General features: G+C 43.1%; 3 protein-coding genes across 6 annotated transcripts; 2 read left to right on the forward strand and 1 right to left on the reverse strand.

Moving 5' to 3' along the window:
• Positions 1-1,771: 1,771 nt before the first annotated feature.
• LOC135628480 (ARMADILLO BTB ARABIDOPSIS PROTEIN 1-like) lies at positions 1,772-4,383 on the reverse strand. Of its 2 annotated transcripts, none has more exons than XM_065135157.1 (2): positions 4,176-4,383; positions 1,772-3,697 (listed from the first exon to the last, which is right to left on the reverse strand). In XM_065135157.1, exon 2 carries the CDS (start codon positions 3,666-3,668, stop codon positions 1,962-1,964), a length of 1,707 nt encoding a protein of 568 aa, XP_064991229.1. In that variant the 5' UTR covers positions 3,669-3,697; positions 4,176-4,383; the 3' UTR covers positions 1,772-1,961. The 2 variants fall into 2 exon arrangements, with proteins under 2 accessions (XP_064991229.1, XP_064991228.1); XM_065135156.1 differs by lacking the exon at positions 4,176-4,383 and adding an exon at positions 3,797-4,075.
• Positions 4,384-5,279: 896 nt separating this feature from the next.
• On the forward strand, positions 5,280-14,103 carry LOC103984274 (probable transcriptional regulator SLK2). 3 transcript variants are annotated; one of them, XM_009401750.3, is made up of 11 exons: positions 5,280-5,424; positions 5,805-6,745; positions 6,832-6,963; positions 7,114-7,162; positions 7,822-8,036; positions 8,148-8,216; positions 8,810-8,910; positions 10,187-10,280; positions 10,386-10,455; positions 13,068-13,378; positions 13,487-14,103. In XM_009401750.3, exons 2-11 carry the CDS (start codon positions 6,041-6,043, stop codon positions 13,931-13,933), a joined length of 2,193 nt encoding a protein of 730 aa, XP_009400025.2. In that variant the 5' UTR covers positions 5,280-5,424; positions 5,805-6,040; the 3' UTR covers positions 13,934-14,103. The 3 variants fall into 3 exon arrangements, with proteins under 3 accessions (XP_009400025.2, XP_009400018.2, XP_018681145.2); XM_009401743.3 differs by having other exon boundaries at positions 13,068-14,103; XM_018825600.2 differs by lacking the exon at positions 5,280-5,424 and adding an exon at positions 5,577-5,694 and having other exon boundaries at positions 13,068-14,103.
• A 958-nt stretch (positions 14,104-15,061) lies between these two features.
• On the forward strand, positions 15,062-17,272 carry LOC103989254 (protein DWARF AND LOW-TILLERING-like). The gene is made up of 2 exons (XM_065137395.1): positions 15,062-15,530; positions 15,596-17,272. The coding sequence occupies exon 2, from the start codon at positions 16,114-16,116 to the stop codon at positions 17,182-17,184; it is 1,071 nt and encodes a 356-aa protein (XP_064993467.1). The 5' UTR covers positions 15,062-15,530; positions 15,596-16,113; the 3' UTR covers positions 17,185-17,272.
• Positions 17,273-17,462: the final 190 nt, after the last annotated feature.

The raw sequence follows: 17,462 nt of genomic DNA on the forward strand, positions 1-17,462 counted from the left end.
GGATTGATGCTGACAATGTAGTTTGTCTCGTTGGAATAGGATGAGATCACCAAGTTAGAGCATCGTGAAATGATATCATGGCTTTGGAATGCATACCGGTGTTCGATTTGAAAGAATCGAGACAGATGAATAGGTCACTGATAGTTTTACTGTCATTGATTTAAGCATTTGAGATCAATAGTTCAGATTCAACAATCAATAGTTCAATTATCCCGTTAGATCGATCTATTATAATATGATATCCGGCATGATGTCGATAGATGTGCGATATGAGCCTAAATACGATAGAATTACTTAAAAGAAATCTGACATGCTATATGTAAAAGGAAGAAAGGAGTTGCATTAATAAAATTCCAACCATATCGGTCCACGAAAAACCCATAAGAGTTTTTGTTTAACATACATCTATATGCTCTTCATATGCGCCCGCGCATGTACACATACACATATATATATATATATATATATATATATATATATATATATATATATATATATATATATATATATATATATATATATTACATAAAACTAATTATTATATTAAAAAAAAAACATAAGCATATAAGTTTATCTTTGAGTTAACAAACATTGAAGTTTACTTACGTGATATATTGACTCACAATAAATTATTTATATAATGATATATATAATTTAAGTTAAAAAAAAGATTAAGGTCCATTTTGCGATGAAGGTGGTAATGATGGACGAAGGTAAAGAGGCAGAGGTATGAGAGGTCGAAGGCAAAGGTGAAGGAGAGCTGGATGACCGCATCATAGGCATGGTGAGTAAGGGTGTAGGGGATGATGAAGTAAGAGACAGAGACGAAGATGCTCAATATGAAGAAGATGGATTATGAGACCACTGCATGCTTAATGTCGGACTAATTGACTCATATCCACATAAGGTAGGACCGAAAGCTCGTGAATACATTGTCGGCACAAGAAAGACTACATGTGTATAGTGTCCTACTAATCAATAATGGCTTGGTACTCCTTCTACCATTAATGGTAGTCTCAATTTTTTTAAAAAACTTAAATCGTATGTATCTTTATATTAATAGTTTATTGTGTCTCAACATATCACCTGAGCATACTCTAACTTCTATTAACTAAAAATTAACATGAAAGACCTATATGCTGTGTTTTTAAAAATATATAGGTTATTTTAGACGCGAATAAACCATAAGAGCTTAAGTAATCCATGACCAAAATCATAGGGGCTAAAATGAACTTTAATATTTTTAAAAAATTTATATTAATGATTTATTGTGAGTTAACATGTCACATCACATAAGTATATTATAACGTTTGTTAAATAAGACTTAAAGAGGAGGGTTTATTTTAGACATAAATAAATCACAAGAACTTAAGTAGTTTATGACGAAAATCATAGAGACTAAAATATAATTTAATCATATTTAAAAAAATATATAAAAAATAATAAAATTATTGTTCTGACGTTCAAGGAATGGAGACTATATAAGGGTGACAGACAAATTTAGCTTATTGCAAGTGACCATTCCTTCTCCAAATTCATCATACAATAATAACAAGACAAGATTAATATTCAATTCATCATTTTGAAAACATGACTGTTGGGCTGACAAACAAATTCACACACCAAATCTGCAAATCCAGAGAGTTTAGCTTCTAAGCCAAAGGATATAGACAAGAACAGAGAACACAAACAGAGCATTATAATGAGTTATCAGAGAAAAATGAATTCAAATACCCCAAACAACAACAACAACAACAACAACAATGCAGAATAAAAACATCAAGCAAGCCTCTTGAACATTTACACAAAATAGCCAAGTCCGGATCACAGTTCATAGATATCTGAAAAGCCCAGAGCAGAATTGATTTTACAGCCTCGAAACCCTGCGGTTTATGTTTCAGAGACAGTGAAACATATAAATCCCACAAGGTCTAAATCACAGAGATCGGACTTCCATCCTATTATTTCCTGCTAAACAAGCTCCGCAATCTGCCTCGTTCCAATCGCTCCAGCAACTTCTTTGCGCCTGGAACATCCATATCAGTCAGCTTCTTGAGATAGCCGATTGCACCGTAGGAAATCATCATCTTCCTACACTTCTTGCTGGATGACAGACTCAGCAGGCATGATACTGCGTACTTCTTTGCTGTGTTCTGAGGGCTGGGATCCAGCGACTGAACCAGATTTGGCACGCTCTTCTCATCCTTCTTGACCTCCCTACCATTGTGCTGATAGGTCATCAAGCTAGCGATTGCTTGTGCAGCGACCTCCCTCGCGCCATTGCTCTTGGCCTCGAGCATCTTCACCAGCAAGGGAATGAAACCAAACTCTCCAACAATTCTCTTGGTCTCTGCCGTGCTGGAGAACTTGCAAATGGAAGCTGCGGCGGCTTGCTGCGCCCCCAAAGATCCATCTTTCAACACATGAACGAGGCAAGGAAGCAAGCCGAGCGAGATCAAGGTATCCGTGGATACAGAACCAACCAGGTTCTTTAATGCACCAACTGCTGATTCTTGCGGCAAGGGTCCTTCGAGGTACGCCAGAAGGCTCCGAATCCCTCCCTCGGACACCACCGACCTCCTCAGACTCTCATTGCTGCATGTCAAGTGCTGCAGACACTCAGCTGCATACTCCTTCGATCCCAACACAATCCCGCAATCAAGCAGATTGATCATGATGCCAATGATTCCTTCGTCTACGAGACTCTGCCTTACCTCCGGCACTGCAGAAACGTTCTTCAGCGCACCCGCAGCTGCCGTCTGAGAGATTGAATCGCCCACCTGACAGACTTCGATCAGCGGGCGAATTCCACCGTGGCCGGCGATCGAACGGGCGGTGTCAGCAGACATGGACAGCCTTTGTAGGGAGATCACCGCCTTTTCTCGGGCCACTAAGCTGCCGGAGTCCAAAATTCGGATCAGCGGCGGCAACACCCCTTCCGAGACCAACAGTTTCTCGCAGTTCCCTGACTCGGCGAGCAAGCAAACCGCGGTGGCCGCCTTCTCCCTGACCTTGAGAGAGGTGGCCGTCATCAGATGTACGAGGGCGGACACGCTGCTCCGGCCTAAGACCGCCATCACGCTCTTCTCATCCTCCCTCATCGCCCTCAACAGCCCGTCCAGTGCCCGGTGCTTCGCCTCGGCGTGCCCGATCTGGAGGCGAGCGAGCAGCTCACGGAGATTCCAGCTGGCGAACTCCGTCTCGGCAGGCCCCGCGCCGGTGGCGGAGGGGGGAGGGAGCGCCGCATCGCCAAGGACACCGATCTTGACGAGAAGGCCGCAGTCCCGGAGACTTAGGTCGAGCTTTCCGGAGAGGGCATCGAGGTCGCTCTGCATCTGGAGCTTCCCAACGGAGGCGCCGTCGTCGCTGCGGCATCGGTCGGCCAATTCGACGGCCTCGGAGAGGGTAGCGGCGACAGACTGGACCAGCTCGCGGCAGAGGGGGTGCCGAGCGAAGCAGGGGTGGCTGGAAAGGTCGGAGAGGCAGGGCGGCACGCGCTCGAGCTTGGAGGCGATGGACTTCCACCGCCCGGGGAAGCCCTTGGCGGACCTGGCCTTCTCCAGGGCGACGGGGACGAGGAGACGAGCGCGGGAGAGCCAATGCTCTGCCGATCCAGCGACCTCAGAGTCCTCCACGGCGGCGGCGATGGGCTCCGTCTCTTCCACCATGGCTCGCTGCTGCAGTTGATCCCACCGATCTGTGCGAAGAAGAGAACGGAGACCGTCTCATCAAAAGAAGTAGAAGAGAAGGAACATGATGAGGAGATGAAACGAGTCACGCGGCCGAGTCGACCCACGCGGCTGCATCAACGAGTCGGCGGTCGCGCGTTCACTTCACGTAAACATCGCCGTAGGAATTGAGGTATAACAAGCCGCACGTGCGCCGGGGAGGATGCCGCCGTGACCTTGTTCTTTGCTTTACGGAACACATAGGGGGTAACACGGTCATTTCGTGTTGTCCGCGGGCGCCTTGCGGCGTAGCTTTCAAACAAAGAAGCTTTCGCTCGACGCCGACGGGAGGTCAGCGAAATGACACAAATGCCCCCCACAGCAGCGCGTTGATCGCTCCAATAGTTTCACGAAATCAAGGGTAATTCCGGTACTTAACCCACTCCGGCCCCAAATTAACCCGAATCCTGACGCTTAACGAAGACGAAGAGTCGAAACGAATGTTACCTCGATGAGGAAGCTAAAAAGAAGAGGCTTTGGCGGCGCCGACGGGAAGGTCCGAGCCCTCCTTCTTGCTCCTCGAGAAAGCGAACCAGAGAAGGGCGAAGAGGAAGAGAGCAGCGAGGAGTAAGGAAAACCGCCGCCTTTCCTTCTCTTGAAGCAGAAAGAGGAGGAGAAGAGTGACTTCGCCGCTCCGGTGGAAGCACGGGACAGGGGAAGGGGGAAGGCAGGCTCCAATTTCGGAGCTGCGATTTATGGGCCTACGTTGCGGAGGGGCCCGCCCATCTGACGGCTGGTACGGCGGGGTTGATCGGCCATCTGACCGTTACGTGCTTCAAATTTGAAACTTGAACGAGACGGGCCGAGTTGGGCCGGAGGCCCAAATCTTGGTGGGCAATAAAAATATCAGACGCTTTAGGGCGTCATATAGACGTATAGAAAAAGATCACAGATGTAATGATTGGCATCTATTATTAATTGGCAATTGGCATCACTAATAGATGTCTAAACTCGGGAAAAAGCCAACGGAGAAGGATAAGCATGCCGAGAAAAAGAGAGAAAGGGGATGACGTTTTCACACAGAGAAAGACGACTCCATTGATGAAGACGTACCTGCCAAGGAAGAATCTTAGCTTGGGATGCCAAAACATAGAATATATAACATGGCCTAATATTCAAATTTAGAGGGATATATGTGTAAGGATAGATATATATGCTTATGTAAATTGTATTTACTTACAAATATAAACACTACAATCATGCCTATCTTAACATCTCAATTATCCTTCCAATGCAAGTGATCCAATCCAAGAATTACAAATTGACATGTGTAAAATGCCGTGTGTATTTGATTTCTCAGAAAACTAATTATGTTTTGGGTGTTTTGACTGGTCACAGCCGGTAAGCTGTGGCCGCCGTGGCAGTTGCAGCCGGTCGGACCGCCTCTTCGGGTGGATCCTGTCTTCTCCAGTAGCACTCGGCAAGCGGGAACCACCCGATCGCCGAATCTTGACCGTCGATTAAGGAAGGATCGTACTCGCAGTCCGTGGGGACCACTTCTTGGTTCGGGCAAAGAACTGGAGATGTCCAGTAAGTGTTGGGTCTCCTGACCTACTGCCCCTATATATGCGATCTCGACGGGCGGCGGCGCCGCGAGAAAAGGGGGGGAGGGGGTGAGATTAGGGCGAGAAACAGCGTCGTCGATTAATCTGCTTCCGTGATCCTCTCCCTGGTCATTTACGGGCCGATACCGGAGGTAAGGACGGGTCAATCTATTGGATCTCGATCGGTCCCTTTTGAGGTTTTATTTTTTACTGTTCTTGTTCGATCACTGAAGCTTCGATTTTATCGGCCTTTCTTTTTTTTGTGTGTTCCGTTTTCATGTGATCGGAGACGAGGTTGTTGTTGTTTCAGTGCGATCGGTATCCATACGGAAGAGGTTTTTACTTCCGGTGCCAGAAAAAGTGCTTCCTTAGATTCGAACTCCTCTTTAAGGTTTGAAAATGCTTTGTCGTCGGGTTTTAAGGTGATTAGGGTTCGATCTTTCTTTGCTGATCGGTCCAATTTTCCCCTTTTTTCCTTGTTCGGTCGTATCTTTTTCTATCAGTCTCACTTGGTTTCAACCGCTGTTGGCAGGAAAAGATCCTCCTGTGTTGTATTTGCTGTGATTGGTCCTGTGGTTCTTCCTCCGGGAGATCTCCCAAGCGAGAGTCTTGGCATCAGATAGCTTCCTGGATTCCAGCCGTCAGTTGGGGCCCACCCCCCGGGTGGCCCCATCAAGGATCGCCGGAGGTGGGGGGCAGTCGCAGTCTTCCTCCGCCTCTGGGATCTTCTTTCAAGGTGATGGCCAGAGTCAAACCGCGGTGAACTCTATGACAGGGAATGGGCGCTCCGGACTCGGGCCTGTGTCTGGTGACATGAACCCTGGTGTTCTTAACAGCACCGGAAACTCCTCTGGACCAAGCGTTGGAGCGAGCTCCCTCATCACTGACGCCAACTCTGCTCTCTCTGGTCCGCAGTTGCGGCGCAGCACCAGCATCAACAACGAATCCTATATGCACCTCCCAGCCTCGCCCATGTCATTCTCGTCGAACAACATCTCAGGTTCTTCAATGATGGATGGCTCCGTCATGCAGCAAAGCCTTCATCAAGAGCAGGCGTGCAACAAGCAAGGGGCGTCGAGTGCCACATCTGAGGCGATGGTGCAGGAGCCTCTCAATTCAACTAATACTTCAAAGAAAGCCAGGCTTGATTTGAAGAAGGACGGTATCATGCAGCAGCAGGTGATCCAGCAACTGCTGCTGAGACCCGATCCGGTGCTGCAGGGGCATCAGAATCCTCAACTGCAGGCCATATTACAACAGCAGAGATTAGCACAACTTCATCAGCAGCACCTAATGCAATCTTTACCTCAGATGCAGCAATCACCAATCACCATTCAGCAGCAACAACAACAGAGGCACCATATGCGGCAGCACGTTGTAGAGGCAGTTGCCCCTGTAGAACGCTATGTTGATAGTGTGATAGGTTCTCGTCGGCTCATGCAGTACTTGTTTCATCAACGACATCGCCCAGCTGTAAGTTGCTTCGTTTCTACAGGTTGTTATTTCCATCGGCTTTGACATTTTATAGGATGCCTTAACACCGGTTACACTATTTGTAGGCTAATTCTATACTGTACTGGAGGAAATTTGTCACAGAGTATTTTGCCCCACTAGCCAAGAAAAGGTGGTGTTTATCATTGTATGAGAATATTGGCAACCATGCTCTTGGTGTTTTCCCACAGTCTGCTAAGGTTAACATCTGAGTGTCCTAATTCTTGAATTTTGTGTAGCATATTTTCCTCAACATAATTTTCTGCATATATAGTCATGTCTAACATACTAAATTTTCTGTATTTAGTAATTCAACATGATCTTTTTTCCACTTCTTTTGCTCGTTGCAGGATGCGTGGCAGTGTGAACTATGTGGTTTGAAATCTGGAAAAGGATTTGGTTAGTGGATAATTTTCAATAAACTATGTTAGAAAATTATTAGTGGATAATTTTCATTAATTCTGTTAGAAAATTATGCTTATCTCTTGAACTTATACATTATTGTAATTAGTGGGCATTCCCTGTGTCATCAGTAGCTTTTCCATGGAAGCATTTCCATTCTAGTTGGACAAATATGCTGTGTCCTTCTGTTAGAATAAAGTTCTATTGTCAACAAGTCCATATACGACATTAAGCTGCATGGGAATTGTAATAAGTTTAGCATGTGTTTCTCAAAAGTTAATATTGAAGATACAGATGCCAATCTAGAAAAACAGATTTAGGTTTTCCTTCTCCCATGAGTTTATATAACTGTACATGGCTCTGTAATTATATGTCATGTCATTTACTGCTTGTTGAGGACAACTTTTGTAATTAATTGGCTTCTAATGTAGTACTATACTGAAAAGCACTAACTCTATTTGGCTTGGAGGTCCATTAACTATGATTACTGGTTTTTATGGTGATTTTAATTTATTACTTTTCATGCAAATTAAGTTTTGGTTAGTTGCAAGTTGATTTGGTTTTGCATATTACTGTTAACTCAATAGACAAATATCTCATTTTTAATAGTCAATGCTAATTTCTTTGCTGGATAATGATGTATTTTCTTTTGGCAGAGGCTACTTTTGAAGTACTTCCTCGGCTTTTCCAAATTAAATTTGATCGTGGGCTTATTGATGACAATCTATTTCTCGGCATACCTCGTGAGTGTCATTTGCCTTCAGGAATTATTGTGCTGGAGTATGAAAAAGTGGTTCATGAAAGTGTTTATGAACATCTACGTGTTGCTCGTGAGGGAAAACTTCGAGTGACATTCACTCCAGAACTGAAGGTTTCAAACTGATTGCAACTTATCTTCTGGAAATCTGCATTTGTTGCTTTTGTTTTACACATTCTTTTGCCCAACATTGAACTCCTTAATAAATTCAATTTTATGATTTAGATACTATGTTGGGATTTCTGTGCTCGGCGTCATGAAGAATTTCTTCCTCGAAGAGTGCTAGCAACTCAGGTATTTGGCCATCGTTGCATTTTTTTTACTTATTTATAAGATAAATTAGAAGTTCCAAGACAATGGATCATCGAGGATTTTATTTCCTTTAGGTTTGTATATTAAATTTTTAAGTGTAACATGTTATATGGTTGTGAAATCTTGTATTCAGTTGATCCTTGGAAAGAGATTACATGGAAGATCAATCTAAGGATATTCGTTTGCAGAGAAATGTGTCATTACTTATTGGTGAATGTTAATTTATTTACATGCCGTGGACCAGACTATGATTCTGGGAGCTGTTTTCGGTTGCTTGTCTACTTTATATATGTGTTCTGCCCAATTTCTGTTTTTCCAGACTCAATCATAAAGTTGGCAATTTCATTGTATAAGCATTTTCCAACGTACCATGTAGCCTCTCCTTCGTGTTTGTCTGGCATGCCCATTTTATGGAACTTCCTGCATGTCATTTTTGGCTTTTTGGCATATCAACTTAATTAATAGCTTTGGTATCATGTTAAAGATATTGGACCAAGAACTTACACAGGGTTGTATTGAGTTGGCTCAGTAATTCTGTTCTGTCAATGAGCTAATGGATGGCATCTTTTTCATAGGTTAATCAACTGTTGCAAGTTGCTCAGAAATATCAAACTACTGTGAATGAAAATGGATCTGCTGGAGTCTTCCATCAAGATCTGCAAGCAAGCTGCAACATGTAAGTCTCCTGATTCATTTCACGTATTTTTAAAATGAAATCATGCCTGATTCTTTTCATTATTAAGACAGTTCAAGTTACAAGGGCATTTTCTAAACAGGACTGCCATTTTATGTGGTTACCTATGAACATGTTACCTATTTTATGGTCATGTGATGAAAAGAATCTTAAAATTTTGGTGTTTTCCTTTTTATTAGCGAAGATTATATCCATACTTAATTATTAAGGAGATCCTGACACTTTGTATTTTATTCTAGTACTGTGATTAGAACAGGATGAGATGGTGACACCAGATTAGCTGACCTTGAAAAACTCGGACTTCTATTGAAGAGATTTTAGTGTTTTTGAAATTATTGGTGCGAGGGCTTACAAGCCATTTTAAGCTAAACACTGTAGTGACTTGAAAACATGATATTACCTAGGCATGCTCCTTTTCCTATCCACATGACATCTTCTTAAAAAAAATAATCAGATAAATTTTCTTTACAAATGGAAAACCACTATAAAACTCTTGGAAGGTCATATTCAAAGCCTATACAAATTGATCAAGAAATCGAGACCAGAGAAATCAGCTAAAAAGAAAATATATTAATATTTTTTTAATATTATGCCCTGATATATTTTCCTTAATATAATAACCATAGTTTCATGATCAAATGAATGATAATTGGTCCTTTCATTGATGCTTTGACAATATTATTTTTTTAATCAACATGGATCTATTTTTAAATTGACATTCAGCAAGTAGAGGTTTTGATCATTTTATCCAGCTTATTATATGCTTAATTTGTTAGTACAGCCATCTTTGGCATAAGTTCAATATATAAACATGTCAACTTCCAGATCTGCACTTCATTATATTATTATTTTGATTTTTTTAATTAATTATAACTCATAAATGGAAACATTCTAAAAAATAACTATCATTGAGATAATGATTAGAACTAGATTCTACAAGTTATGAATGAGTTAATTGTTAAAGCTGGAATAGTTTAGTTGGGTTTTGAAATGTTGCTTTCTGAATAATGTTTTCCATTCTTTAGCATAGAAAGATAACAAAGACTCTGGCAATGCTGATGCATATTCTTATAGCCTTATTGTTAAGCCTCCTGGTCTATAGTTCCTTGACTGCTTATTACAATTTTCCTAGTTTCACTCCAACATTTGGTCCTTTTCTTGATTTTACAATGGAGGTGTTTATACAACTGTGGTGTATCAGTAGCTATGACCAAAATGTATGGGTTTCCTCATCATATACCATTTTTACATTTTGTAGGTTCATAGCAGCAGGTTGTCAACTTGCAAAAAGTATGGAACCACAGTCATTAAATGAATTAGGGTTCTCCAAAAGATACGTACGGTACTTACAGGTAATTAAGAAGTTATTTTGGTGTTTGATCATCAATTCAAGAGGCTTCGATGTCCTCTCTTTCTTTAATTTGCCATGTTATTTTTTTTATTGTTTGTGTTGACAGATATCTGAGGTGGTAAATAGCATGAAAGACTTAATTGATTTTAGCCAGGAGCATAGGATTGGACCAATCGGTACAATTCTTACTAAATTAGGCTTGATGTATTACTTAATTTTCTTAGTTACCTTCTTGAAGAATGTATATGTTGAGAAATTTAATTGTTTCTGAAAACTTAGTTTGCTGAAAGTAACATTCAACTAGTGGCACAAAATGTTTTTTGCAACAGTAGCATGGTCTCAATGTTTCTAGCTTTTTAATTCTGTTGCAAGATTGTTGTCTTGTTTTCTATCTATTATGTGTTCTTTTCTCCTTCCGATATGCACTAGATTTGTGAAGATTTATTGATGATTTCCTTTTTTTAGTTTTATTTTGCATACATTGTGTAAACTTTGGAGTGGCAACTTTTGAATTAGTATGCTTAAACTCAAATTGACTTGGACCTGACTTGACAATTCTATCGTACTTGTCCTACTTATAACCAAAAACTAGTTATTAGTTCACATAAATCATGGCCAACCTGACCATTTATTTGATCGGAAAAATAATTAGCTAATTAACAGCAGTAAATTTGATATATGCATCTGTTCTCTATATATCCGTTGCATTAGCATAGATGATGAGATAACACATGTGCTACATATGTGTATTATAGTGTACAATGTGTATGTCATGATTATGACATGGTAAGTATTTGGAAGGATCCATGTTTCATGAGCTGTAGGATACTTCACCTAGTTCACAGGATCTATACAAGACAGACCAAGGACAAAATGATCAGCTTGTAGCTGGTCTTGTGCCACTGTCACCACCATTATGGCACCACTATCGCCATTATCTCCATGGTGTCACCACCACACCTGTACAAGATGGACCATGGATGAAATGATCAGCTCGTAGCTGGTCTTATGCCATCGCCACCACCATTATGGCACTATTGCACCAACACTGACTGCCATTATCTTTATAGTAAGGCTGCGTACATTGATCCTCCCAGACCTCATATTCTGTGCACTCGGTATGCCCTTCGTCACCACCACACCTGTACTAGCATTACTACTTCCTCTATACCTGTAGGTAGATTAGACATGGCATAGCTTGATCCAGCTTAAGTCAAATTTGAATCAAATTTTCAATTGATGATTGGACAGTATGGTGGTAGTGGTTGGGTCATAAGTGAGTTGGCATTTGATTGACCCGATTATTTACTAGATTGGGTTTGGGTAGGCAGTTGAGATGGCTGACTGGAATTCACTGAATTAATAACTGGTTTAAATGTGTTCAGTGTTTCATTTACATGCTGTCTTGTCGATATCATTATGTTCGGTACTTGTAAATAGGCCAATTTAAATTGCTAGTTAGTTGTTTTGATTGTTTGTCGAGGCTGGATCATGTAGGTAGGTCAAGTCTTGTTGAGAACAGGTTAACATCACATTTTTATAATAATTTAATGTGACTTCTTTATTAAAGGGGTCACACAGGCCACAGGTTGGTTTACATGTAAATTAGGCGTGTTTAGTTTGGGTTTGAATTTTTGGCATGTTTGTTAAATGGGTATGGTTTGAATTGAGGGCTTTTTTTAGTATATGCATCTAATTAAACATGAACACAGGTCGATATAACTTGCTGACATGACATTATTGTTAGTCATGGCAACAGTATTGGTGATGTTAGCAGTGATGGTGGCAGGGCAACAATGACACCAACAATGGTGATAGTGGGTGGTGGTCATGATGGCCTTGGTCATAGGTGCGCTATTAGAAATGTTGCCAATGACAGTGGTGGTAGTGATGGTTGTCGTGATGGTGTTGACATCGACAGGGCTCTATACCTAGGTACCAAAGGATGGCCAGAACGGAGTATGTTAGCTCAAAATTTGATGGAGACAACTATCATTTTTAGTATTAAAGTTTTCTACTGGTTCCAAATTGTCTAAAGAATCTAAACAGAAAACTATTTTTCTTTGTAACGTATACCTAATATTGTGATTTGGTCTTCCAGCCTGTTATTAACTTATCTGACCAAGATTAAGCTATTGATGCTTTGTTTAGATTGTAATTTAAGAGGAAAAAGTACATGACAGGTGATATTTGCCGAATATATTAAGTCACACTAAAACTTAGTTTATGAGGTAATTTATGCTGAAATTAGTTTTCTATATCTTATCATCAGCTAATTTATGTTGAAATTAGTTCCCTATGTTTCTAGAACTGTTGGGATAGAGCTTAGATAAGGTCATAGACTTGAGGAGGGTGATTGGGATTTTGCTTATTATGGAGTGTAAATGGTGAGAATTTTGGTGTTGATCAAATTTTAAGCTTGCTGGGTTAGAATTTGGATGTAGGTTGAGATATACGAAACGGTGGCAACATGAGCCCCAGTTGCTATTTGAAAGAGATCATTTCTTGCTCGCTGCTATCTATTTTATACTGTGTTTAAGATACATTTTCTTTGTATTTCTCCTCTGTTTAAATCCTACAAAATGCAAGTTCTAGTTCAATTGCTGCTTGTATTTGCTGGGGCATGGTGAAAAGTTACCCTTTTGTATATAGAGGTAGCGGAAGAAAGCGAGCATTATTTATTTTTATAATTGTACAGCATCATTTGCTGCAGAAAGCATCAATCATTGTACAATTAATGATGATTGGAAGCATTTTTGTTTTACTTGTATGATAATATTTGATGCAGATAGCTTGAAGAACTACACAAGTCAGGCTACAGCAAAGCTCCAAAGACAAACTTTGCAGGATTCAGGGCAACTGATGGTGGGTGCTCACAGTCTGCCATCTGACCAGAGCATGCTGAATAAAGTCATGGGCATCCAGTCAGGCTTAAACAATCATATGAACAATAACTTGGTAGCTAGACGTGTTCTTAACAGCAACCAACCGAGTGTTATGGCACTGAACAATTACCATAACCTACTGAGAAGTTCTCCCAATTCGAATCAGAGTATGCTACCACAGGAACAATTGGGCCTTATTGGTGGTCCCAAACAGGTACAGCCTATGCAATTTCAAGGTTCTGCTTCATCCATTCAGACAAACGCCTCTGTTAACATTTCTGCACAGCAGCAAACTCCATTAGATCGTCGCTTGCCCTTGCAGAATAATCTGCATCCCTCCCAGGTGAACCAACACTTGCAGCAACATGTAATTCAACAAATGCTGCAACAAGTGATAAATAACAATAGGGGTGGACTGCAACAGTCTGTCGGTGCTCCCAATGCCAATGGTTTGGTAGCTCCAGAGGTACCTGGAGGTGGCATTACCGGCGTTCCAGTCAGAATGAACCCTGGGTCTGTTGGAAAAGGTACCGAGTTTCTCAATATGCACGGTGACATGCCTAATAATTCCATGGGAATGGTGCCAAGCAGAAGCAACAGTTTTAAGTCTGTTTCCAGCCACCCTAGCATCAGCGGCAACAATCTTAATTCTAGAGCGGATTCGACACACAACATGGATGTGCCAGAACTCGGACACATTCCTAAAGACTTTGAGAACGGAATGTTCAGTGGTGATCCCAGTGACATGGGATATGGTTGGAAGGTTTAGTTAATATGTTGTTTTTCGACCAATGTATAGTTGCGATTTGTGATTTTCACTCTTTGGTGCATGTTGTTAAGCTTATGACAAGGAAGTTTCTCGAGTAGGCAATTTTCGAGTTTGGCCATTTGGACTTCCATCTCATTACCATCCTAAATGTGCATTCCGTGTTTATGCTATAGCTTGAACTTTTGATGTTGCCTTTTGAGTCATCTAATACGTGTTGAAGATCCTGTTAATACCCTCCCTCCAATGTGATGTTGATGAAGAATTCAAATTTCGAGTCTTATGTTTTTATTTTTATTTTTTGCCTGCAAGTCTCGTGTTTGTGATATCCAAATGTTTTTGGTTGGAGATCATTCAGATATACATACATACATTGTGGTTTTTATTACATATCTTAATAACGAATAAAAACAAAAATTCATGTAGTTGACTGAAATAATTGATGTATATGGTTTTATTATTCTTGTTATTGTTGTGTGGTGGTGATCTTGAATTTTTATTTGTATCCATTTTGCTGATGAGAAGACCTCTACGTAAAATGATTTCGACTGCAATCTATTTACCAAAGTCGCTTATCATCATCTACCGTGAGCCAATAATATGTGTTCTCCTTTTTCGTGAACGATGCATGTGAATTAAACTTCCATGGAAGTGTACATGAACTCGACTTCTATCTAACACGACACGACAAAAAAGCCTGTTCGATTTTTGTGACGACGGAGAAGCACACGTTGAAGGGGAGGGGTAGCTCTTCTCATCAGCAGGACCAAACGGCAACGCTTACTTCCGCCCAATCCACCGCTTCGTCCCACCGCCAAACGCAACACGCGTCGGTAACCCGTCCCACCTCGTGCCGGGACCTCCACAGCCAATCTTTCCTCACGCTCCGCGACGAAATAAACCCTCGTTTACGGCCAAGCGATGGTGCGGCTCTCACTTTGGGGAGTCCACGGATCAGCAGATCCACGCCCAACACGGGACGCCTCAACCACCCATAATGTAGCCTCATCGCCCACGCGTCGACAGATCATCCCGGCTTCTTCGAGCGGCCCGTGACAGGGCCATCACAGCCGATCCTCTCTAACGTGCGAGTCACGAAGCTTCATTCCATGTCTGTCTACTTCCAATGGTCAGTCAGAATCCATCCCTCTCCCGATCCGTCCGATCCACATCGTACGACCGGATGTCGTGAACCGGATGGGTCCCGAGGATCCCTCCCCCACTCCCCGACGGCCGGCGTTTTCCCCGTGGCCTGGTGAAGTCCGTGGCGATCGGTTCGTCCGGTGCAGCAACGCAGCAGCGGGAGGGAGATGGAAGGAGGACGAACACCACACCATAAATCTCTGCTTTTTCCCTTCTTAAAGCTTTCATTTAGTCTCTGCAATCAACAGTAGCGAATCGAAGTTGACGTTAAAGTTTCTCTTTTCCTTCTTTCTCTTCCTCTCTCCGTCGTCTTGCTCAGGTCGCTCAGGTCATCGAGCCAGCGGCCATGTCTGGTGGAGACTCAGAGGCTTATACGGTGACCAGAGGACACGTACGAGCTCCGCTGTGGAGTGGCCATGGCTCTGTGCTCGCTCCTCGCTAATGTTTCCGAATCCAGGTTACTTCTTCCTCTAAGGATAAGTTGCATTCAAGAATGCTTCATTTCTTCGTCGTCATCCGTAGTGGCGCCAGCACACTCGTGGGGAGGAACCATTGAGATCACCGATGCCGGTGGCGGGCCTCGGGAGCAGAGGAGGGGCTTGAAGAGAGTCTACGACAGGAGTTCGCTCCACCACCGCCGAGCCAAGCGGACGAGGACCGGCGGCGTTGCAGGATTAGTCGACGCCGAGAGCGAAGGGCCTCCGTTGGTGGAAGTTTCAACATGCTCGAGCTCTTCTCTTTTACGATCTGTTAATGGTCCTCGGAACGAGTGGACCACATGAGGTGCCGATTCGAATGACACTTCTCCGTCCGATTCGAGTTCATCGTCGGGTGCATGCAATTCCTTTGGCAATGTGACGTCCAATGAGCCTCGTGCTCGTTCTGATCCCGGTGTTGCTGAGGTAGGAGGTGAAGAAGGAAAGGGTGGCGAGACGGAGCTGCAGGGCCATGAACTCGTGAGCTTGCTCACGTCCTGCGCCGACTCCATCAGCTCCGGAAACTACGAAGCCATCAACTATTTCTTAGGTAGACTGGGAGACATGGCCACACCGATGGGCACCCCTGTTCATCGCTTGGTCGCCTACTTCACCGAGTCCTTGGCGCTCCGGGTCGCAAGGCTCTATCCTCACATCTTCACCATCAATGCTCCTCCGAGGCGCCTCGTCGACGCCAGTGAGGAAGACGACGCCACAGCGCTGCGGCTCCTCGATCTCATCAGCCCCATCCCCAAATTCCTCCACTTCACGCTGAATGAGATGCTGCTGAAGGCATTCGAAGGTAGGGACAGAGTGCACGTCATAGACTTGGACATCAAGCAAGGTCTCCAGTGGCCGAGCTTACTCCAGAGCTTAGCTTCCAGGCCTCGTCCTCCCAGCCACGTGCGGATCACCGGCGTCGGCGAGTCCAGACCCGACCTCCACGCCACCGGACTCAGGCTCGCGAGGATCGCAGAGTCGTTGCACCTCCCATTCGAGTTCCACCCGGTGGTGGACAGGTTCGAGGATCTCAGGCTCTGGATGCTTCATGTGAAGAGGGAGGAGTGCGTGGCCGTGAGCTGCAGCCTAATGATGCACAGGGCGCTGCACGATGAGAGCGGAAAGGCTTTCATGGATTTGCTGGGTCTGATAAGGAGCACGAACCCAGCGACTGTGGTAATGGCGGAACAGGAAGCAGAGCACAACGAACCAGACTGGGGGAGGAGGTTAGCGAGATCACTCAACCACTACGCAGCCATCTTCGATTCTTTGGATGATGTTCTCCCTCAGGACAGCCATGCCAGGATCAAGGTGGAGGAGTTGTTCGCCAAGGAGATCAGAAACATAGTTGCTTGTGAAGGAGACGAGAGGATCGAGAGGCACGAGAGTTTCCAGGGGTGGAGGAGGAGGATGACGCAGGAAGGTGGGTTTACATGCTTAGGCATCGGAGAAAGGGAGATGCTTCAGAGTCGTATGATACTGAGGATGTATTCCTGCGACAAGTACAGCATAGATGTGGAAGGGGAAGGCCATGGACTCACTCTCAAGTGGCTGGATCAGCCTCTGTACACAGTCTCTGCATGGGTTCCTGTGGATGTTGCAGGCAGCTCCTCTGCACATCTCAGCCAAATCTGATGGTCTCTGCATCATTTCTCTTACAGATTCTTTTATACTCTTACACAGACATCAAAGGTTTGATCTTTCAATGTATAAAAGACTGCAAGATTAATTCTTTGATTGCTTTTGCCACTGAGGCACGGTATCAATGTTTAGTTCAAATTATTGTAACTGGTTGAACGAGAATTCAGAGACAATGGGATTAATAATAATAATAATAATAATAATAATAATACTGTAAATAAACCAAATGAAATAAATCATTCGATATATGGATTCAAATAGCTATTTGTAGT

Source organism: Musa acuminata, chromosome BXJ3-1, assembly GCF_036884655.1.
Source record: "Musa acuminata AAA Group cultivar baxijiao chromosome BXJ3-1, Cavendish_Baxijiao_AAA, whole genome shotgun sequence".
In the NCBI taxonomy this organism is placed as follows: Eukaryota; Viridiplantae; Streptophyta; class Magnoliopsida; order Zingiberales; family Musaceae; genus Musa; species Musa acuminata.